Source organism: Grus americana, chromosome 1 (assembly GCF_028858705.1).
Source record: "Grus americana isolate bGruAme1 chromosome 1, bGruAme1.mat, whole genome shotgun sequence".
Classification (NCBI taxonomy): Eukaryota; Metazoa; Chordata; class Aves; order Gruiformes; family Gruidae; genus Grus; species Grus americana.
Window position 1 is genome coordinate 116,017,882 of NC_072852.1, and position 23,162 is coordinate 116,041,043.

General features: G+C 44.1%; 1 protein-coding gene across 21 annotated transcripts in view; it reads right to left on the bottom strand.

Moving 5' to 3' along the window:
• Positions 1–6,323: 6,323 nt before the first annotated feature.
• Positions 6,324–23,162, bottom strand: part of TIAM1 (TIAM Rac1 associated GEF 1) — a 191,008-nt gene continuing 174,169 nt past the window's right edge. For 16 of the 21 annotated variants that reach the window (XM_054839301.1, XM_054839247.1, XM_054839318.1 and 13 more), the window contains 12 exons: positions 22,103–22,282; positions 21,592–21,660; positions 21,161–21,286; positions 19,606–19,714; positions 17,333–17,512; positions 17,090–17,208; positions 15,260–15,368; positions 13,649–13,707; positions 12,594–12,696; positions 11,761–11,848; positions 10,723–10,895; positions 6,324–8,746 (listed from right to left, as the gene is read on the bottom strand). In XM_054839301.1, the coding sequence (XP_054695276.1) occupies positions 8,262–8,746; positions 10,723–10,895; positions 11,761–11,848; positions 12,594–12,696; positions 13,649–13,707; positions 15,260–15,368; positions 17,090–17,208; positions 17,333–17,512; positions 19,606–19,714; positions 21,161–21,286; positions 21,592–21,660; positions 22,103–22,282 (1,800 nt within the window). In that variant the 3' untranslated portion in view covers positions 6,324–8,261. Of the gene's footprint in view, positions 8,747–9,333; positions 10,896–11,760; positions 11,849–12,593; positions 12,697–13,648; positions 13,708–15,259; positions 15,369–17,089; positions 17,209–17,332; positions 17,513–19,605; positions 19,715–21,160; positions 21,287–21,591; positions 21,661–22,102; positions 22,283–23,162 lie in introns of all 21 variants that reach the window. The other 5 variants (XM_054839340.1, XM_054839331.1, XM_054839373.1 and 2 more) reach the window with 3 other exon arrangements.

Below are 23,162 nucleotides of genomic sequence, written 5' to 3' on the forward strand. Positions count from 1 at the left end.
CCAGCAAACCTGCCCTGGTGTGGGCTCCTCTCTGCACAGGTCCACAGGTCCTCCCAGGAACTTGCTCCAGTGTGGGCTTCCCACGGGCCGCAGCCTCCTTCAGGTGTCTCCACCTGCTCCAGCGTGGGGTCCTCCACGGGCTGCAGGTGGAATCTCTACACCCCCTCATCCTTCCTCCATGGGCTGCAGGGGGACAGCCTGCTTCACCATGGCCTTCACCACGGGCTGCAGGGGGATCTCTGCTCCGGCGCCTGGAGCACCTCCTCCCCCTCCTTCTGCGCTGACCTGGGTGTCTGCAGAGTTTCTTACATCTCACTCCTCTCTCCGGCTGCAAAAGCTCTCTCTAACTGGTTTTTTTCCTTCTTAAATATGTTATCACAGAGGCGCTGATTGGCTTGGCCTTGGCCAGCGGCGGGTCCGTCTTGGAGTTGGCTGGCATTGGCTCTGTCAGACACAGGGGAGCTTCTAGCAGCTTCCCACAGAAGCCACCCCTGTAGCCCCCGCCCCCGCTACCAAAACCTGGCCACACAAACCCAACACACAACCCAAACCATTCTGTGATTCTATGGTTGTATGACTGTCATCTCAGCTTCTCACGAGGTGTCCAAAACAAAATACTAGGCGCACGTTAGGCATGGCAGACATCTCTGAGCTGAAATATCACCCTGGAGGACGAGGCAGGTGTGCTGTACTGCCTGTTGCCTCGGCTGAGTGGGGCAAAGCCTTCAGCATGCCTGGGCAACCCACACAGGGCTGGCCCCATGCAGCTGAAGGAGAGCCTCAGGGCTCACCGAGCTTCTGTGAAGGAAACCCGAAGAGTGATGACTTGCGCTGGATCAACCCAGCGACTATACAAAGTGATGGGTGTTTTCTCTAGGAATTGACAGGAAAGCTGCTGGAACTAGATTTAGATTTAAAATGTAGCACCAGAGACTACTTTCTGACACCGGCAACAGTTGGTCCAGCGCAGCCTGTCTCCGTGCCATGGAGCTGCCTTAGTCTCCCCAACACCGTGGCCACAGGCAAAATGTTCCTGTGGCCATGTCCTACCCTGTGAACTAACATGGGGGGGCTGGGAAGCAGCAGAGCATCTGGTGCAAGATGGTACCTACAGCAATTCTTGTAGGTACAGTGAGTGCAAAGGTTCATCCAGCGCATTTTTTAAAACACGGAGCTGCGTGTTGGCCCTAGGGCATGGAGGAGCACTTGTTTTTTTCCTTGCCACACTCCAAGCACCCCAGGTGTTTATTTGGAGCCTCCTCTCCTCTCGTAGACAGTGTAGCACATACTTAATATTCTATTCATGCCTCTCTGCAGCTTTATGAATCTCAGTTTCTGGCTTTGATCCGGTTCCTGCAACATTAATTAATTTCAGGCCCTCTTGCTCCTTTTTTTTCAATATGCTATGTCTAATTATTTCTTATTTCCTCAGGTTACCTATTTCATTTCAAACAATTTTTCCCCAAGAGCAGATTACTTGGCTGTTGTAACAATGTGTGATTGCAAACGGGTCATCAGCTAATTGCATAGACGTGACATAGGGATCCGGCACACCTCTCTAGCACACAGTCTACTACACTCAAAACCGGTATCAGTGTTCACCTCTCCAAATCGTGCACAGACTTGCAGGAGGAACCGCAGGAGGAACTTTCCCTCTGTCTTCCTCTGTTTCACGTGGAGATGGTTGGCTCATGCTAGCACAGAGTTTTTAAGCCAAAGCACTGAAGGATTTCAGATCTGGTGCGGTGAGGTGCACAGCGAGCTGGCATACGAGCCACTTGTCACCGTTTGTGTGCGTGCTCTTCTAGTTGCATGCTGCTTTCTGCTTGATGCCCTGACTCTCTTGGTTTCACTACTTCGCTGACTTCCTAAAGGTTTTGGATTAGTCTGGTAGTATTACAAGCTGAAAATAATCCTACCGTAAGTAGCAAACATTAACTTGCCACGGCTGTAGGAACTGCTGCACATACCATACGCCATTTTGATGCCATTTCCTTTCTGTGCCTTTTATTGTCATCCCCTAGAGAGACATGGAGCTCTGCAAAATTTAACCTTGTCAGACTTGCTGGCAACATATTCAAGATGTTTAATTTCTACTTCCTTTCACTGTCACACCTTCACACTTTTTATTATCTTTTTTGGGGGAAAAAGGTCCTGTGGCATCAATGAGCAGGATTAATGGCTCTTTGAGTACCAGAAAGGGCTCAGTCTGGAAAAAAAGCTGACTAATGAGGAATATGACAGAGGTTTCTAGTTACGGATGATGTGGCGAAAGTTAGCAGAGATTGTCTCTTCACAGTTTCTTCCAATGTAAAAAATTGGTGGGTGTCAAATGAAACTAGTGGGATCAAAATTCAGAATGAGCAAAAGAAGGTGGCACATCCCTGCCTGGGTACCAGACCTCTAAAACTCCTTACCAAAGGATGTCTGGATGCAAAAAGCTTAGCTGTTTTCAAGGGCACACTGGACAGCCTCCTGGACCAGAAGTCCTTGGAGAGCTACTAAACCCACAGGGTGGGATTCGGTCACCTTTAATGCCATCTGAGCTGCCCCAGGATTCCCCATCGTACTCCAGCTGCCCCTCCAGAAGAGCATAGCTCACCTGAAGCCCCAATGTCCTCCCGCACCCCCATGCAGATAGATGTCTTGGACCTCTTAGGCACCTGAAGTGTTACTACTGACGACATGTGGACAGCTGAATTGACCTTGTATTCTTCTGAAGTGCTTTAAGATACTACACCATGAAGCACTATGTGTTTAGGAGCTGGGAGCACAGAAGTCGAAGTATCACAAATGTTATTCTTCTTCCCTAGACACATGTCTGTGGGTGCTGTTTGAGGTGGGGCATGGGCTGGAGGCATACGCTGCCCTCCTTTGCCCCTCGCAGTCAACCTTTCCCAAGAGATGCCTCCTTCAGAATAGCCGCATCTTTGAGCAGGATGCTGACCTCAAACACCTACCAGGCTCTGGGAGGAGGTGGAGTAGTACCTTTAACTCTGATGTGCCACAACAGGGGGTTATGGGGAGAATTTCTCATTTCAAGTATTTTGTTTCAACTGGGAGAAAACAGGGGAGTAGTAAACATGACTTTGTATACCCAAACCACAGTTTAGGTAAAAGTCCAGTGAAATTTTTGCAGGAAGGACCCAAGGATTAGTGGCAAACAGGCACGTCTGCCATTTACTGTGTGTAGTAGACCTGGGGGATGCCAGGAAATGTACCTACATCTGCACCAAGCACTTAGCACTGGGGGTGAGAGGATCAGGAGAAGGTGACTTCTGGCCTCTACAGTTGTCCCACCCTCACAATAAATCTGTGCTCTTGTCATTTCCTACAGAGGATTGTTGCCAAGCTTTACTTCCTAGGAGTTTGTCTATTCGGTTTCATTGCACTATTTTCATCTTTTGATACAAAATTCAAGATATGTTTTGCAGTTTGTTCCTGACTGGGAAAAACCCCACAAACAAACCAAAAGTTTTCCTGCGTGACCGGGTGGCGGAGGGGTGCAGAGGAGTCATCACAGGATAATGCAGGCAGGAAGGGCCTTCAGGAGGTCTCTGGTCCAACCCCCTGCCCAAAACAGGGCCAGCTCTGGGATCAGATCAGGCTGCTCCGGGCTTTCTCCACGTGGTTCTTGAAACCCCCGAGGACGGAGCCTGCACAAGCTCTATGAGACCTGTTCTCCTTGCAGGCACACCCAGGCGCATTCCCCCGAGGCTACGTGCAGTCAGCATCGCCTGGAACATCAGTGCCTGGGAAGTGAACAGCCACAGAAACCATGGCTTCGTTTTGAAGGTCACATGGAAAATACTTCATTGGTTACAACTATTCCCCGACCCATCGTCATCCCTCCCCCTCTTATTAAATTGATTTGAAACACAGAATTGAAAGGAGCAATCAAACTCCATACCACGGCATTAGTGTACTCCCAGCTGTACGTAAAGGACAAATTCACACAGCCCAGGCACTCTGTGTGACTTTTCCGATCACTTTGTCATTCTGTCACAAGAAAGGATTCCTTACTACAGCTAATTACTTCTTTCCATTAACAAAAAGGAAATGTCATCCAGACTAATGGCTAAATAGCCTTCTGCAAGCCTTTCACCACTACCACAGGCTTCCTGCGTGACCTTGTGTGTACTCCTCCTTCATTTGTCAAGCTTAAAACGGGAACAATTTACCCAGGCCCTAAGGCTGCTATAAGATTTCATTATTGCAAAAAGCTACTCAAGCTCATGCCCAGGTACGACGCAGAAGTACTATGTATTATTAACAGGATGTGGCCGAAGGAAAAAAGAAATGGAGGAAGCAATTTTTCAAAGGCTTTCTTTCCCTGCAATTCCCCCCAGAATAAGGCAGAGCCGCAGCAAGCTTCCAAAATGCTGGAATTCATTCAGTAATAACGACACGCTGACAGTCTTCAATCAACGTGCATGACAGCTCTTGTAATTGAGAGGATCGAAAAAGAAAAGTCTACAGAAGTACCTCAGCAACTGTTGAGAATAAAATTAGAAGGAAAGGAAAGCAAGTTGCAGAGAAACCGAAGACACCAGGAGGGGGAACATGAGCTGCGGGGAGAGGCAGCACTCTTTGCTGTCTCCACGATTATCTGGCCAAATTTAAAATAACCACACACAGGGAGCAGGGTCACATTCTTGACACATTATTTGCAGAGACAGTAGCCTCAGAAACAAAATATTTCCTGTGTTGTCCTGAAGCTAGTGCAAGCAAAGCAGGTCTGCTAGAGAAGACAACAAAAAACCCAACTGACTGGTAAAAGTAGAGTTAAGAAAAGCACTTCCCAAAGCTCAATGCTATGGGATGCCTCTGCTCTCCCCATGAGACTGCTGCTTCTTGCCCCAGGCAAGACCAAGGGGCTGTGCAGGGTTCTTCTCACATCTCTTGCAATAACACCTTGCTTTCTGATAAACCAGTTCCTGAGTGTCCACCAGCCACCTTTTAGGGAGGATCTGCCAGGATCCATGCTTGTAACCAAAGTGCCTGTACACGAGCAGTCCTATGTCTGCTGAAGAAATGCAGTGGGAGTCAGGGTCTCACCCGCAGGCCAGGGAAGCTCCAGGCTGCACAGAACACCGACCCACAGTGTGCTCCTTACATTTTAACTAAAATTCAGCACCCCAAAGAGAAAGGGTTTGGCCAAACTGGCCACGGTGAGACTGGAGAGCTCTTCCAAGGTAATTAGAATTCTTCTGGAATTTGCTACTTTTTTTTCCTCTTTTTTTTTTTTTAAATATATGCTTAAGGTTATTTGTGACCAGCATAGAAAAACAGGCATGACTGGTTATGGATGCAATAAGGAAAATGGCATCTCTCACTTCTGCAAAATAAGAGCCGGGCCTTACCTGAGGGCTCTTTCCTAAGCTATGGTGACCAGTAGGTGAGAATACAAGAACGACTCCATTGCATTACACTTTCCACCTACCACACCTTCTGTGCAAGGCTTGGCATGTGATAAATGAGCTCCATAACATGATTTTTTAATGCAAGGCATGATGTTATTGCAGTAGGACAAGCTCTTTAAAGCAGCTTTGTATACAACGTGAAAGCTGAAGTCAGTTGCTGGAAGATTGCAGTAGCTAGTAAAAACTAAACCAGGAGGGGAAATGAACATGTGAACACGTCTAAAGAAAGGGGGCACTTAAAACAGAAGTTCATTCTTGTTCACATTTGTTCTCTGCTGAGCACACAAGCAAGCATTAGCACGCTTTGCACTCGTGTTTCACTACAGGTTGATGCAGTTTCACAGATTTGGGGAACAGCATTACTAGACTTGAACATGCCATTTTAAAGTTAGCAGTCCCACTAAAGGAAAGCTTCGTTTTGCGCCAAGATGCACATCAAATAGGCACACTGTGGGCAAATACTTGCAGCTAGCATTTGATCTTCCTGTCTGTCTCATTTTCCATCCTCTAACAGGCAAGGCTCCAGGCTTGGACCTTCCACTGGGGAAATAAATAAATAAATAAAAATGAGGTTTCAATAGGAGAGAAGGGAGGCCAACAAGCTTGCCCCAGCCTTTCATGTGGGACCGTTATTTACACCAGAGCTCAGAGCCCACCAAAAAGCAGAGCCAAGACAGGCTGAACCTGTTCTAAGGGAATATTCACACACAGTACAGGGCACACACGGCTCAGGGTGGAAACCTTACTATTAAGGAGACTCCCTACAGGTTATTAAAGCCAGGAGAGCGATCCCAGCAACTTCATCTACTGTAGAATTTGCTTCCTCGCTTGCCTCTCCTGAGAGAGGCATCCATCTTGGAGCACACATGTACATATACCACTCTCTTGTATTTTTTTTCCAGTATTTTATTTCTGACAGGCATTTACAACGTTCCATTCATAGAACTAAAAACATAAAAATAGACCTTCTTTCAGCTTATAAAAGAAATATATAAGAACCTTTGACATAGACATGTCATGACATTATGTACAAGAACAACGGTACCTTCCCAGTACCAGCCTTCCAGTATTTCAGCGCTGACTGTATTCCGCTGGGTACAGCATAGGACAGCTAAAACCTCCGCTTCTCTAATACACCGGGACACAACTGACGGGTAGATGATATAAAACAATGATGTGATAATACAAAGGGTATAGAAACCTTTCTAAAGCTTTTACGAAAAGAAATCAGAAGATAGCAAAAAGTTAATAGAGAAAGCTTTCATAAGATCAAGTATTGTGCACCAGAAACGAGAAAGGGCGGGGGGGGCGGGGGCAAGGCAAGGGGAGAATGCTAGCTGAGACACAAAGACGGTGATGGAGTTTTGGGGGGAATAATTCTTGTTATGTTTTAAAATATAGTCAGAGTGGATTTTATAAAATATAATCCTAAAGCTATTATAAAATTTCAGGTTTTCAAAGTACCTACTAATGTGTCAAACATCAATAGATACCAAAAAAAAAAAAAAAGAAAAATTTCATATAATCTTCCTTTGTTTACTATAGGTGAAACTGAAATGGAAAAGCTATATAAATCTTAAAAAAAAGTGCTATTTTGTGTTTCATATTTGGAAGTCTACTTAAAAACCACAAGATTTTAGTCACATTTTACCCTGTTTTAGATGTTTAAATAAAAGACTTAAAATGTTAAAGAGGTTTGCTTGTGTTGAACTTGTTCATACTCTATTGCAGTGGAAAAGCTTTTATAAAGGAATTAAAATACACTAGTTTCACCCACAGTAGGAGAGTGGATGAGGTCAGTTTTTTGGCCATGAATTCCCTGTCCCCTAAGCCTGAACTCTGCCAGAGAGAGTGGACCAAACGGATCTGTGACGTTGCTACACTGGCTCCAGCGAGGTTACACCGTGGATCAGTTTGGTCCACCACAATTCAGTCATGTCACTTTATTTTATTCTTTTTAATATCTAACTAAACTCCAGTCTCAAACATATACAATAATCCTTTTCCTGAAGAAAGTTATACCTAAATAAGAGTTTCCAGTTCATATTTTAATATAAAACCACCATTCCTAACCCTCTGCAAAAAGCTAGCCTCGTATCCTAGACATGGAGCTATGCTAACGCTGTAAAACTCTTATCCCTTTGTGCCCCTGCATCTCAGGTAAAATACAAAAAATATTTCTTCAAGTGTTAAATTTGGATCTCTTTTAAGAGAGTTTGGCATCTTTATAATATTATGTAAAACTAGAGCTTCCAACATTGACATTAAATTAGACCAGCCACAAACCAAGAGGACTTAACACAACATAAATCCCAAACCTTTCCTCACACATTCCTAAAATACATGTATATTCTCTTACATTTAAAGAGGGAAAAGTAATAAGAATACTGCAACTGTACATGGTAAAAAGGCGGTTTCCTCATTAAGGAGATAAACCTACAACTGACGTTTTACGGCTATAAAACCCTCTGTTTGTTGTGCTATTGTGTAAGCTAGTTCGCTGCACGTAGGTTAAGACATCCAGAGTAATTTGTTTTCCAGTGATGATATTCTCCTCATACTTAATGTCAGCCCCTGATTATTTCAGAATAAATAAAATAGTGTGAAAGCCCTTGGTAACGTAAGACAGGACCTTAAGCTTATTCCGTTCCAGGTTTTGAGCATTTTACAGTTGCCTAAAGTGTGGCCGCATGGCTTCGGACCAATTCAGCTGCCGAAATGGTGTGTGCAAGTGTGCAATCTAATCGGGATCAGCTCTCCGCGGTGTGCGGGGGTGGGAGGGAGGGATGGAGGTTGGGACGGGGAGACCTACGCAACCAGGCGGGGAAGGGGACCGGTTTAGAGCTCCGTGTTCAGTTTCCTGCTGGGGACAAAGTCTTCGCGCCTAACCCAGATGACCTCCTCGCCGTGGCCCTCCACGTCGCCATTGATGCCGGACAAGGCCGCCTGCTTCTTCAGCTGGGTCATCCTGGAGGCGTGCGTGTCCATGGCCGGGCGTGGGCGGTCTCCCCGGCACGGCTGGCTGCTCGTGATGGAGGCCGCCTGCAGCCGCTCCCGAAGGTCTCGGTCGGCCACGGCGCCTCTCACAGCCTCGCAGTACTCATCGTCATCGCTGAGGATGTCCGTTTCCTTGATGTCCTCCTGCTCCTCATACTGAGCAAGGTCAAACTGTTCCTCTACCCAGCGGTCAGTGTCCCCACTGTGCGTGGGCTGCTGGGGCTCTTTTTCGGGGCTGCTCGTGTAGACGGCATCTGAGTCAATGGTAAACCTGTTTCGGGCCAGCCGCCGCCTCCTCCTCCCAAGAGACTTGCTTGGGGCTGACACTGCGCACACACAAAGATAAAACCCCACAGGCTTTTTACACACGGTACAACTCTCTTTAAAAAGTTAGTCTTCCAGGGGCCCTTTATTTAACACCGCTAGGCACAAAGCAGGTAGACTCCCAAAAATGACCTAGTCATTCAGCATCCTCCCTGCGGGCAAGTCACATTTCACTCAGCTCCGCAGCACGGGTCTTTCTCCAGCTGAAAAAGGAGTTTCTGCTACTCAGATCCACAGTTGGGATAATGGCCCACAATTACTGTTCCTCCTAAGCGGTAGGCAGGCAGCCAGCCAGCACAAAGTGCATCTGTCCAGCTCAGCTTCTCACACGCAGTGCCCCGCTGTCAGCACACCACAAAAACCAACTAGCCTTGTGCCTCGGTATGGGAAATCGCTTTGTCTGGGGTAAGAGTAACACTATAGGTTTCCAAGTAGCTACCTCAGTGCTGAAGATGCTGCAATTGTTGCATTATTTACTGGGAAGTAAGTTCCCTGGTCTAGGCTCTCCTACTCCCTTCCCCTCTCCCTCCCTACTGGGGGGTGGACAAAGAAAACCCCGAAACCAAAAAAACTTTCAGAAGTTCCTTACTCAGCATCAGCTGGTCTACTAGCTTTTGCAACTGTCCCAATTAGCAAATTCACATCTTCCGTGTTGGAACATCTTCATAACAGGCTTGTGAGGCAAAGCAGGGGGCGAATCCTGCAGCCGAAGGACCTGCAGGCATTCCAGCGCTTTACGTGCACACACACGTAGCTCCGTCGCAAGCAGGTGAACTCCGAGGTTATAGTTTGTCCCTCTCCACTAAACAGCACCTTAGCACTTTCAGTATGTATGTATTAAACTCTAGCAGCTTGCAGGTGGGGATTAAATTTTAATATCCCTGAGCCTCAAAACATGCATTAAGTACAACAGCTCAGCAGTTGTAAATTTTAACTGTAGTGAGAGGTCTGGACTCTAAGAGGGGATTTTAATCTCTGCGGAATTCATCATGCAAATGCACCAATGAGCCAAACTGAGAGAAGGTTTGGCATCTACAGCAGATTAGCTCCACAGGCCGATTGAACAAGCACTGTGGTAAAACAGTTGCATCTTGGCCCTCCTTTGACTCTTCCTCCTTATGATTTTAAGCATCTCTGAGGCAGATGGCTAGCAACACCCCGAGTGAGAAGCCATGCTGCAAATGTTATTGGTCTGGCCTGCCCATTACAGAAGAGGAACAGAAAGCCTGGTTGTCTACATTGCTGGATCTAATGAGCAGAAAAAGAAAAAAAACAAACACCAAAACAACAGACCAGAACAAAACATGCAGCAGTGCCATGTACTTTTCAGTTGGAAGCAAATGTTTCTTCCCTCCATCATCTAGTGTTCTGAAAATGAAAACCTGCTTTTCCCTGGGATTTTCTCATTGCTTTTGCCTGAAGTCAACTGAAAAGGAAAATCCATGGTTTAGGACAGGCCATTACAAAAATAATAGTATCAAGTGCATGCCTCTCAAAATGTGAGAAGTAGAAGCATGTGCCCGTTAGCAATAGAGCTGAAAAGGCTAAAATGGAGGACATACAAAGCTATCTCTTCAAACCAAGCCACTCTCTCGGGGGAGCCGATTTTTCTTGTGCATTTTAGTTTCAAAGTGCTAGGGTTAGCTCAAAATTCTGTACATGCTTTTAAGAAATATGCAGCGGGCTTCTGCTTTGTTCAGCTGAAACCCATTTCCAGATTAAAGTGCACAGCCAATCGGTATTGACAGGAATCCCGTTTCTTCCTTCCATGCCGGAAGGACCGCTCTGAAGCTGAGCCTTGAGTGCAAAGCAAGGTAAATAGAGGCAATTTAAGGCTCTCAAGGAAGTGAAGCATGGAAAACCAGCAGTTTTTACATACACGGGACAGAATGCTAATCTACAAGTAACAGACACCACCACATGTCCTACAACAGTGCTGGGGTTACTGGGATCTTGAAAGTCTGTAGCCCTACAGTACCTGCCCTGTTCATGGCTGGCCTTGCACCCTTTAGAGCACACAATCTTTTTCCACCAAAAGGAACATATTGCTGGGATGAGGGCAAACTTTCGGTTTTAAGAAGCTGCCTTCTGTGTTTATCCCGCAGAATTGAGTGCACTGCCTTCAGAAAGTCCTTCCTGTGTTCTGGTGAACTGAAAAACAGGCAAGAATACAAAAGGCAGTGTTATCTCTTGGGAACTGCTAAAAGCTCACTGTAAATGAGATAAATAATGACCAGTTCTGTAACTTAAGACAGTGCACACCGACTGGCACACGCTTCCCCCAGAGAAGACTCAATTTAATACAGTGTTTTCAAAGCAAAGCTAAATCTACAGTCATTGCAATGGACATCCAAGGAAACAAATACGCTGCTCATTAACAAAACATGTAGCTGTTCACCCTCTTGAGGCTTCCTTTTCCTCCAGTACCAACCACGCACTTTGCTTTGTCCGATACGCATCAAGCTGACCTATGGTGGCTAATTAAATCTCAGTTTGTCTCCTGTAAACACACACCATGCAGAAGTCCTGCAACTTCCTACTACCTAGTAGTAGGAATTGGCTTGGTAACAGCTGTGCTGGACCCTGGTGAACTTGCACCCCAAGTTCTTATTTGGACTCTAAAACACGCCAGGGCAACCACCACAACGAAGATGGACAAAGTTTATTAAGGAAAGGGCAATGCCCTAGGAGCAGAAGCTGGAACTTGGTGGCATGAAAGGTACCAGCTGAACACGACACATTAGCAGCTACGTGGCATAAAAATCCAGTGCTGGAGTTTAACCGGATGCAAGTTTGTGAGAGGAAAATTGTAATCGTTCCCATAAAGGTGCAAGGCTGATCAAATATATGCCTTTATTTTAATACATTTTACAAAACATTGCCTGCCAGAAGTAAGGTTTTAACACTCTCTCTCCACTTCCCCCACCGGCTGTTCCCAGATTGTGTTAAAGGAAAGACATAGGCAAGCTGGGATCCAAAGATGCAGCTGCCATTGGAAATATGGAAACACACTTACCTACAGCAAAGGTGAAATGTTCTTTCTGGTCTGCCTTCAGACTCAGATTTAACGTGGACAATCTCACATACAGAATTAGTCTCTGCATCTAAAATGAAAAGCAAGCAAAACTTCAAATAACAGTTTCTCATATTTAACCTCAATTAGAGCATTTGTTCAATAATCCTGAAGAAATGGTTTAAGACCATCCAGGAAAACAGGTAATACACTACAAATAATATTAACTCATAGCTGGAAGGCAGCAGTGGGCAAGTGACTAATGAAACAACAGACTCTTAAACTTGCCAAAATCTAGTAGTATTTTATATGCACTCCCTCAGTCCCATAAAAATGTGGGGAAAAAAGCCCAAACCAACCCAGCTTTTCAGGTATTCCATACAGTATTGTCACGTTTTACAGCTGCCTCCTATGTTCTTTGCACTTTCACTTATGCATTAGAAAGGGAGCAAATTGTTTAAAATTTTGAAACTTTTAATACTATAAGCTTCACATGAAGGTGTCAACCACAACCACAAGCTGCCATGTCACAGCTGCAAGATTGCCTTCCAGTCTCCAGAAGTGGAATGGAGTGAACCGGAGTCAGCCACAACTTTGCCCTGTTTTTCCAGAACCCTGCCTGACTTCAGAAAAGTATTGACAAGCCAGACATACACAACTGGAGCTTCTGCTCATTTAATCCAACTCCCTCCAGGGCTATTATGGATGTTGAGGCTGTGGGCCTTTTTCAGGCCCCAGAAACTCTGTACACATATACAAAGGACAAACACTGGTCAGTGAACACCCCCAGATCAAACATTAAGAACCCTACCAAATTCATGCAGCAGGAACATTACCTGCACTTGCCAAGGCTCGAACCTGCAGCGCTTCTAAAGGTATCATGTGGCGAAAGCGGAATGGATCCCAGTCTTCATAAATTGAAGCTCTATGTGATCCTCCCTGGAAGAATTTCAAAATACCATTAGGAAATGAGACACCTTGGGACAGTCAGACACAAAAGTCTCCTGTGCTTTGCACCGAGAACGTCCAGCTGAAGACTTGTTGCAATTCTTATTTTCTCACTACAATCTCCTAGTAACCAGCATCACTGAAGTGCCTATCTGTGAAGATCTTGCTAAGATCTAGATAAAAGCAACCATTAGACCAATCTACTGTTATCAATGCCTCCAAAAGCCATTCGAGACCAGCCTGCATTCTCTCGTCCTAGTGCACATACGCTCACAAACATGCATTAGCTTTGCATTAGCTTTGCTTTAGTTACTCCAAGGTTATCTTCTGGCCAGTTGACTTTAACCATACAAGCATTTCAAATCACACTTCGGTTTACACCATACGTGGGAATCAAAAGAGTTTTCTGTAATACTACAAAATGTGCTCCCTATTATAGCAAGGAATAAGTTTACTGTCAAGCTTAGCTTTAACTTTTAATCCCAAACTCCAGTAGGATCCCTTGATACATACTGTATACTGCTGAGAGCAGCCAGCACTTGCTCAGTGGCATGCAACAGAACTGAAACAAGGGCATTGTGTTTCACTAAGAAAGTTGACAGACATCAGCTCTCACATTTGATTCATATACACTGACCAAAGAGTCACAAGTGAGATGTTCAAGGTGATACCTTGTTTCATGAAAGCCCACTCCACAGCATGGAATGGATGTGGCAGGCAACGTGAATGACTAGTCCAGCAGAGAGCAAAGGCTAAACTAAATGACCGCTGCGCCCAGGCTGAACAGCAAGACACAGCATTACTCAAAACCTCACTCATGTGGCAGAGAACAAGGATCACATATGCAAAAGCACAATCTAGCACTACAGCTTTATGGGAAGCAAATCTTGATCGCAGCAACACAAATGCACACAGCATCACCAAAATAGTCCATGCAACTTACAAGTTTCTTCTTCTGTTTGGAACCATCCTTGTATACAAGGACCACAGCAGTTTTGAACACTAGAGGAGAAGTTTGGAAACAAAAGCCATGTAGTCAGTAAGGTTGGGAATGGATCTCCTCTATGCCCAAGCACACAGACCCTCCAACTCCTCAGGCAGCCCTCACCCAAGTCAGGGAGGGAAGGCAGGAGTAAACCTACCAGCCCTCTTGCATATTCTTCCAAAAAAAAAAAAAAAATGAAGCTCAACAGCTTTTACCACACAAAACCAGGTTATTTCAAAGTCCCTTGACACTTAAGAGTTTAAGTTACCAGTTATAGGAACAACTATTCAACAGCAACAGTTCTATATAAAAAATTAGAAAACTTTAATCCCTCTGGTTAAGTTCACCTCAGACAAATGAGCAGCATCCAGCCACACGCAGCCAGTCAGCAGATGAGACTGTGCTTGGACAGAATGTGAACCCCTCCCAGGTGGGACAGTGATCTGTACTGAATTAAAAAGTGAGCACCACTGGCAGGCAGAGATGTAATCCCATTCCTCTTTTCCCACATAAAGTCCACATGGAGCTGGAATTTGTCTTTCAAGACTCAACTTTTCCTTGTGATCTCTTTCTTCAGGTCTCAAGAGCACCCTTTGTTTTCAGATCGAACTGCATGGACATTTGATTTTGGGCATTTTATGAAACCACTTTAAAGATTTTTAGAGTAATTGAGTTGCTGCACATTCCTAGCAGCTTTCATGAGGCCACTCAGCTTCAGGGTATGATGAGGTGCTTTCCCAACTTGCAGGAAAGCAGTCAATTTTTATATGCTCTTCTAGTGCAAAGCTGGAAGAGACTTCATTCGTTATTTGTTTGGTACAAAACAAAAACAAAAGTAAAAACCACTGGCTTCCTAATCAGCATCACTTTCTGGAAACAACAAGAAATTGTGTTTAAAGAAATTTAGGAACAAATAAAGTAAGCTTAGCAGAGTCTGCACTACTTGATATAATTCTGAAAGTAAGAGCGAAGTGATCGAGCCAATATAAGCTATCAAATACCTTTCCAAGGGACCATACTTCAATGCAGCGGAAAGACCTTGAGATCTATGCCAACAGCAGTTTCAATTTCTAGTTTGGCCACCCAAGATAGACTACTGGGAGGGAGACAGACCTCTGCAAAGCAAGTCACTGGGAGTCCTGGCTTAGCTTTTGAGCACTTTTAAAAGCTTAGATATATGAGTCCTTTCTGGCAAAAGGCACAGAGAAAAAAAGGCAAAGCCTTTGCAAGCCCCCAACCTGTTCTCCAGAATGTGAAGTAGAGTTACTTGGCATCGATCAGACTACCAAATTATCTTTTCAGAGACTAATACCTTTCTATATAGCTCTCAATTCATAGCCTTGGACATGGGTTTAAGAAACTCTTACACTATTACAGCAGTCATCTTCAAATTCTTCATCAGTTTTAGATCAACTCAGAACAGAATTTGACTATTGCAGCAGACACAAATACGGTTTTAATTCCAGTCAACCTAGCAGAAGGCAATGCTCAACTACCTTCAACAAATATCTCCTAAGACACAGCTGACAGCCTGTTAGGCATCTGAAATAAAATTACTAGGATACAAACCAAATGCTGCCAGCTCAGGTTCTTTCTTCCATTTCCCCAGTGAAGCAGGAGGATTCAGCCATATCACTGTATTATGCAAGAGCAAGTCCCCCATTGAAAGGTCTGCAACCTGCCAACACACATGCACGAAGGCACAATATGCAATCAGTTCAAGAATGCTTACTTGAATTTTCAGTTCAAGAAAACTTGCTTGAAGTTTATTCCTAAACAAACAAAAAAACCACCCCACAAGCAAACTTTTGGAATATTTAATCAAATGACTGTAGGCACGTGCAAACAGACCGTGGCAGTTAGCAATAGATGCATGTAAATCCTTAATTGGTAAGCATGAATTAGGAGAAGCCAAACTCAAGAGTCTGGCGCTTGTAATTTGGTGTGAAGTCAGGGCAAAACCCAGATGTTTTTCTTGCATTTTTTTCTCCTTTTTTTCTTTCTATTTCACTTGAACATTTAAGCATAGCCCCCATCACACACACGCAGCTTGGGGTGAAGTTTAGAGACCACATTATGTGAAACAGTCAAAGCACTTCCACAGGCTCATCTGTGGAAACCACATTGCTGGAAATGGACTAATAAAGGAGTTCATAACAATTGTTGGGAGATACCTACTAAGATTGCAGCAACTGGAAGCACTTTGACTTACGATCTCCCAGAGTGACAAATCGAGGGCTATCCCCAGTCTAGGGACCATGTTATCCCATTCCTCCACCCTTCTCTCAATGAAGTCTCACTTTTGCCAGAGGACACCACGGATACCATCAGCACAACAGCCTGAAGTCTCCCCAGTAACAAAAGCAACATCAAGGCATGTGTTCACTCTCTCCTTTCCCAGATTAACACCAAACCATGATTGCTCTCCCAACAGATGTCCTGACATGCTCTCTCCACCACTGCTTGCCAGCACGAGCCCAAGTCTCTGCCCTCTACCCACCCTCCCTCCCCACTGCTGCTATCCAGCTCTCACACCCAAAGCTTCCTCAACACTTCTCAATCCCAGAACTCCTCTGCCTTGTAGCCCAACGCCTCTATGTTGTTCCTTCATCCTGACTGTCAGCAAAACCCCACTACCATTACTTCATATCATCTCTCCAGCCTTCACGCACATCACTGCTCACATCAGCCCTTTAGTGTGTCTCTACCTCTTCCTCGAGTCCCCCTCACCCTTACCCCATTCTGCCATTACTGCCCACCACTCTCCTTCGCTGCACCGCTGGACTGCAGACCTGCATTTTATCAGGAAATGGAGAGTCTGGGTCTCAGTCTGAAACTTAAAAGACACCTTCCACGTGTTTCTGAGATGGTCAGCCAGGACTGAGCCACACCGGATCTTCACGTGTTTGCATATGTGCCATATGAGATATCTAGACCAAAGCCCAAGGCTTTCTCATGTATCAAGCCCACTAACACACTTTCTAAAAGAGAAACAGCAGTTTCTGCCACACTGCACTTCACACTTTGATCTCTTTAAAGTGATGAAAGAGCTAAGTACAGGCTTGCCTCAGCACGCCAGTCCACTCAGACTGGTGGGGTGAGATTATTTATGTGGAACGAGGAGAGCCAAGACATGGACATCAAAATCTGCAGGTTGGGATGTGATTTTGACCCAAGCACAACACTAAAGGTGAATTAGCCCACTACTACTTTACACTGGTCCCACTCACTGAACCATACATGGAAAAGCAGTTTTTGAATTGGATTGGGATTTGTCTGTTTGCACCAGGATCCACTTAAATGATACAGCATGAAAGGTAAATATTTGATACAATTTAACATTCATGCTACAGGCACCAAAATAACAGCCTTTTTCTCTTAAATTTGATCATCTGTTACCTCTTTTTTCTCCCCTGTTTGTTCTGCTATGAGTTGGTCAAACACTGCCCCATATTCTTCATGGATTTTCTGCATTTCATTGATGTGGCTGGCAACTTTGTTCATTGTTTTTATGGCCACTAGAAGAAAGACAGATTAAGGGAAGAGTCAAAAGGTATTTTTAAGCCTCTGGGAGGAAGGAGGAGGAAGAGGGTTCCAGATCAGAGGTTAAACAGGGAATAGTGATGTAGGTTAGCTCCTTACCATCAAGGTGATAATGTTCTTCACTGTCTACATCAGTCAGAGCAAAGAGCTCCTTCAGCAGGAGAGGGTATTTCAGTATCCGCTGGATGGGTTTGATGAGGTAAGACTCCAGCGTGGAGGAGTGCTGCCGTCGGGGATTCTGAGCATCCAGAAATGCCTTGAAAGCTGTGTCTGTCTTGGCTGGAAGATTAAAATGAAGCAGTTGGATAAATCAAAAATCAGAACAGCTGCTCTGATAAAGTGACTTTTCCAAGCTTTAAATTCATTTATCCAAAGACATTTTGCAAGGAAGTGCAGATTTATCAATAAGGTTCACAGTATTAGATTCAAGCACTTCAAGTTTTGAGTTACTGACACTTTGCCACTGATATGCTATTTATGATTTAACAACAGGCACCCGCCTACCATACACGCAGTTTTTAATTTCACTATCCACAGTATTTCTGGCCTTGCAACTACTTTAGAGCAGCATAAATTGTTTTAATCATCTGCTTCCTTTAAGAAAAGGCTCAAACCAGATATTTGTAAGAAGTCACTACTTCGTGACAGGTACACCTATAAAATTGGTGAGTCTGGTTATTGTTACCTCATTAAACCTTAAAATGCAGTACAATGACAAAAATCAAGAGCTAGTAAGGAGGCAGGAAGCAGTGAACTTATAATACACCATTTGGGGAGCACATGCAGACTGGACACCTGACTGCTACTGAATTTATAAAAATAACATTTTCTCTGTTGCTCCCTCTACTAGAACATAAATTTGTACAGGGAGGGAATATGGAGAATGTAGCATTTTTAGACATATAAGTTATTCAGTGCAGGAACAATTCCACACAATTGCTTTTATTAGAGCCACGTCCCCTGCTGAGGTTGGGTGGTTTTTTTGCAGACAGTCACCTGACTTCAATAAAGCAACTTCAGTTTCAAATCCAGAAGCCACCTGCACCTCAGCTGAGGACACCAAATTACACTTGAAATACACGCCCAGGCTTTTTAAAAGATTTATCACTGGAATGAAATTTTAAGTTGTGTTTGTGCCATAATTCAAGCACAACATTTTCTCACTTATAAACACGGTCAGCAATGACAAAGCAAAACAAAGCAACCAGATCTGCCTTAACATTAAGGTCTAACAAAATGATGTCAAAAGAAAGCATGGATGCTACTAGCATCAAGTCATTTATTCAAGTATTCCACAGAGCTGCCAAGTATTCTTTGCAGCATGACAAATAAGAGTGCACAAGTAGAAATGAAAAAAAAAAAATTGTGCACAGAAAGAAAAAACAAACACAAACCCCAAACCAACCAAGACACAAGAAAACCCCCAAAACTTTTGGTTGTCAGGCATTCAGATGTTCTTTTAAAGATTAGAGCTCCTCTCTTAATGGCACTGCTCCTACAACTGGAACCATTTGTTTATTTAATGTATTGGCCAAAAATTAATTGCATGAAGCACTGCTAACTCTAAGAGATTAACACTTTCACAAGGGAAAAGACATCACTGCAAGGCAAGGAGGCCCATGGGCATTTATAAGCCAGACCGCAGTTCATTTATCTCCATCTCAGCAAGCCAAGCTCTGCTAGGAATTCATACTTGGAAACTTCTCAGGCAAATTGGAATGAAGGTGAGAGGAAAAAGAGAGGGGAGAGAGCACGGTGAAGCTAAAATATTTAGACAGCTTCTATAAAACATTCTCCCAGGCTGATCCTTTCCTAGAGGCTGTCAGCATTCAACCACATTGGCCAGAGCTTCACTGGGATTGCCACTAGCAAGGATTCACGGCACAAACTCTATCCAGAGGTCATTACAAGCATCGCCACTCCTGATTCCAAAGTACACAGCAATTCATTAGCACATGCCACATCACCCATTTATGAAATCTTTCCACTCCCCACATGACTGAAAAGAAATGAACATGTCGGGGAGAATAAATTAAGTGCGGGGGAAAAAACTACATGGGAGTTTAACGACCTCTTATAATGAGCTACTCGGGTATCATTACATCGATGGTGGTCCAAGAACACCCATGGACCAGAGCTCTCTGCGAGCCTCTCGGGCCAGATGGACTTATTTCCCTACTGTGAAGGCTCCTGAAGAGCAACCAGGCAGGCATGTGCCCCATTCCTCTGCCACAACCTGCCCTGCGTGGTATGGAGTGCAGTGGCCACGTCTCATCTTCCACAAGGACAACCTGCACCAGCCCAAACCAACGTGTTGCTGTGACATGTCTTCCTGCACGCCCAGGTCTGTTTGTCCAGCACACAGCTCTTACCTTTCACCAGTACTTTGGGGACTTTTGTGTGGCTGGCACAGAAGGCACTGTACAGCTTGAACCGGTCGGCATAGTAAAGAAAGGATCCACCCAAGGAAAACAACACTTTCTAGGATTTAAAAAAAACAAACAAACCCACATTAGAAAAAAAAAAAGCACATGAAAGCCAGTTAGTTATTTTCCCTTCTGCCAGGTCACCTGAAGTTTCCATTTAGCTTTTAGATGATGGGACACTGCGTTTTTAGAGTGTTTTCACACCATCTAGCCAGAAACAGGCCTAGCTTTGGCATCTGGATTCAGGCTATGTGATAACATAATTAGCCAAGTTCCAGTTAGGACAATCCGGAGACACCACTGACTATAGAGAGAACTAGGTTCACAGCTCCAAAACTGTATTTAAATGCCTGAGCTTAAAACCTTATTGATCTAAGTAATGACCAGAGGCCAGAGAAAGGACTGAATGTATCTGACTTTGTAATGGACCAAGATACTAAGGAGCTGCAAGCAAGACTGTTATCCCTCTGCACAAACACACCAAGTTCTTCAATCTCTTGAAAATGAAATTGTGTTAAGGGTCAAACACAATCTTTCCTTAAGATGTCTATGCCACGGTCAAGCGTTTGCTTTGCTACCCACTTAGGAACAAGACAGCATGTAAGACAACACATAGGCACATTGCCTACAGTCAGCAGAGGGAAGCAAACTGCAGAACTGAAACCACAAAGCCCTGAAGTCCTATTTGGCACATTGCTTTTGGACTATACGCATAGGACAGAACTTAAAGTGAAGTTGATGCACTTTTTATGGAAAGAGGTGGAAACAGCAGCACTCAGAAGACAGAGTTCTCTCCATAAGGAGGCTTCTTCCGCGCTCCTCTCTCAAAGCTCAGAGGCTTCGTCCACTAAAAAAAAAAAAGCATCTCTGTGCTCTCCATTAAGGGCACATTTCCTTCAAAACAAAAGCTGTGTTCTAGTTATGCGAGGGCAGCTTTCATGATTGATGCTTATTTTAAATGAGCACCTGATGGCAAAGTCACACATGCACAAAAAGATGAATTCTTTCAGTAGTTCTTCCAGGTCTGTATGTTAGTTGAAGAGCAATCTCAGTGGAATTATTATTATTCATCAAGACATCCTGCCCTCTACCAAGGTGAGTGCTCAAAGCAAGAGTAAAATTCCACAAAGACAAACATTCAATTTACAGTTCTGATCTGTAGCCCTACTGGGCTTCTGAACTACTATGTTAGACTTGTCAGAACAAAGATTTTATGTAACTTTCCATTTCTAGCTTTTCCTGACAGCCTGAGACAAGAAATCTGGCAGAATGGCAAGAATAGCATAAGAGCACATGGTGTTACAGATTTCTAGTGCTCTGTATGGCTAAATGTAGCACAAGCTACAATTTTAGCAGGATGTTTTTCAAACAGCTCCAGTATTAGCTAAAAATTAATCTTGAGTGTAAGTAGATGTAGGTTTTTACATGAACAGTGACGGCAGTCAGACAAACATGATGAAGAGTGTTAAAGGACTACTCAGATTGTAAACAATGAGATTACCTTAAATTGCTCAACTTTTTCAAGCTTTTCCAGGTCTGGAACCAGCCTTACTCCATCTTCAAGAGTTTTCAAGAACTCCACCTGGAATGCTACCATTTCAGTCAGATTCCCAAAAAGAACATCCAGCTAATAAGAGAAGAAAAAAAAAGCAAGATGCAGAAAACATTACTTTGTAGCTAAATCACGTTTTCTAGAACTTCAATAATTCTCTGTCCAACTGTATAATCAGTGTTATGTCAGGAAAAAACCTACAGACTACACATTATTGAGCCAGTACCTTTATGCTCTACTCAGTCCACTATTTTAAAAGAAATGGAATTCAGAATTTCTCCATAGCCCTTACTCAGACAAGCAAGTCAAGCTGGGGGGTGGGCAGAACAGAGGGGCATGCATAAGTTATCTAGCAAAAAGATAAGCAACAGTTAACATACCTCATCGGGCGTGAGGAACGTTTCCTTTTGTAGAGGCTTCAGGTATCTCTCCATTAGACAATTTAAGTCCTAAAAATTCAGAAGAAGATTCCCATGTTGGCTCAAACTGCCTCTGAATATTTATTGAGGTGGCAAAGATCACTGTTTACCTAGTCTATGAGTTTTTCCCCTTTCACGCATAAGACAAAATAGTTGGATTTCACAGAATTTGAGATAGTAAAAGGAAACATTTACACAGTTTTACTTACAAAATTAATACCAGATCTCACTGAGCAGTGTTCCTCTGCACACCAGCTAAGCAATTCCAAAATGACAGCATAAGAATTTGGAAAGCCTACTTATTTCAGAGGTGTAAGTTACTATTCTAGGGACAGACTGTAGAATTGAATGTAAGTTAACTAAGAGATACACACATGAAACATAATTTGAAGTATTAGAGAAGAAACTAATAGAATTTTCCAGAAGGAGGAGAAATACGAGTAGACTGAAACAACACATGGAAACCCCTTACTTTGACATAGGTGCGTTCTGTCTCGAGAAGTTCACAGATAACCTTTCGCAGTTTATCTGCATCTGTGAGTTGTCTCATAGTAGCCAGCTGGGGTCCTGTGAATTCCTGAGGATGAGCACTTGAATCAGAAGGGTTCATTTCATGCAGACTGCGACAGAAAGCAGCGACCTGCTCTGTACTCTTTAAAAAGAGGGAAGAGGAAAGACCAGCGGTAATATTTTAAGTAAGAGCTGTAGGAATGATGGAGCTGAGAAGCCTTTGCAGTTAAGCAGTTGCAAGCTTGGCGGCTTTTTAACAGGCACCAAAGTCCAGAAGTGCATACATCATTTCACGTATCTGTCTGTCCTATCTTTCAGTGACTAGGGATAGGGGGGGGGGCGCGCAGGGGGGAAGAAAAAGAAAGAGTTGCAGAATTCAAGTTCATTGAAGTGCTGTTCAATGACATTCCTGGTTTCAGATAAGCATGAACGTTCATTAAAATAGGCTTGTCCAGCACTTAAGATTGAAAAACAAACAAACAAAAATGACCAAGAATCAGGAACCAAAAATGACTGTGCAAACAAAACATACACCCCAGCCTTCTGCCAGTTCCCTAATCTAGTTTGCCGCAGTCCTGTGAATAGCTGTGTCAACATAGCCAACGAGACAACGTGGAGACAGAAACCGCTTAAGCTATTTTTCGGGGAAGCAGAGCCATCTGGGGAACCAAAGCCTCTCAAGGCTTCAAATGCAAGCTCTTCAGGAAAGTAACTGTGTATCTGTTCTGTGTCTGGAAACATGCCTTGCAGGGTGAAATTTTTCCCCATAAGTCAGGTTATTCAGAGCTGCTACATCTAGCTGGTTTCTTCAAAGTTTAATCAGCTGTCTATATATAAAGGCAGTTATCCTCTCTTCACCTCCTCATGTTAGATCATCTTCTTGCATCTTTCCTTACACTGAAAAGTTTGGAGCAGGTATAGTCTCTGGTGTCAGTGACAACAGCCCCGAGCTTCTAGGGTTACCAAAGCAGCGGTGTGCCCTGTCTCCATCCCTCCCAGAGGCCTGGAGAGGGCACGGGAGG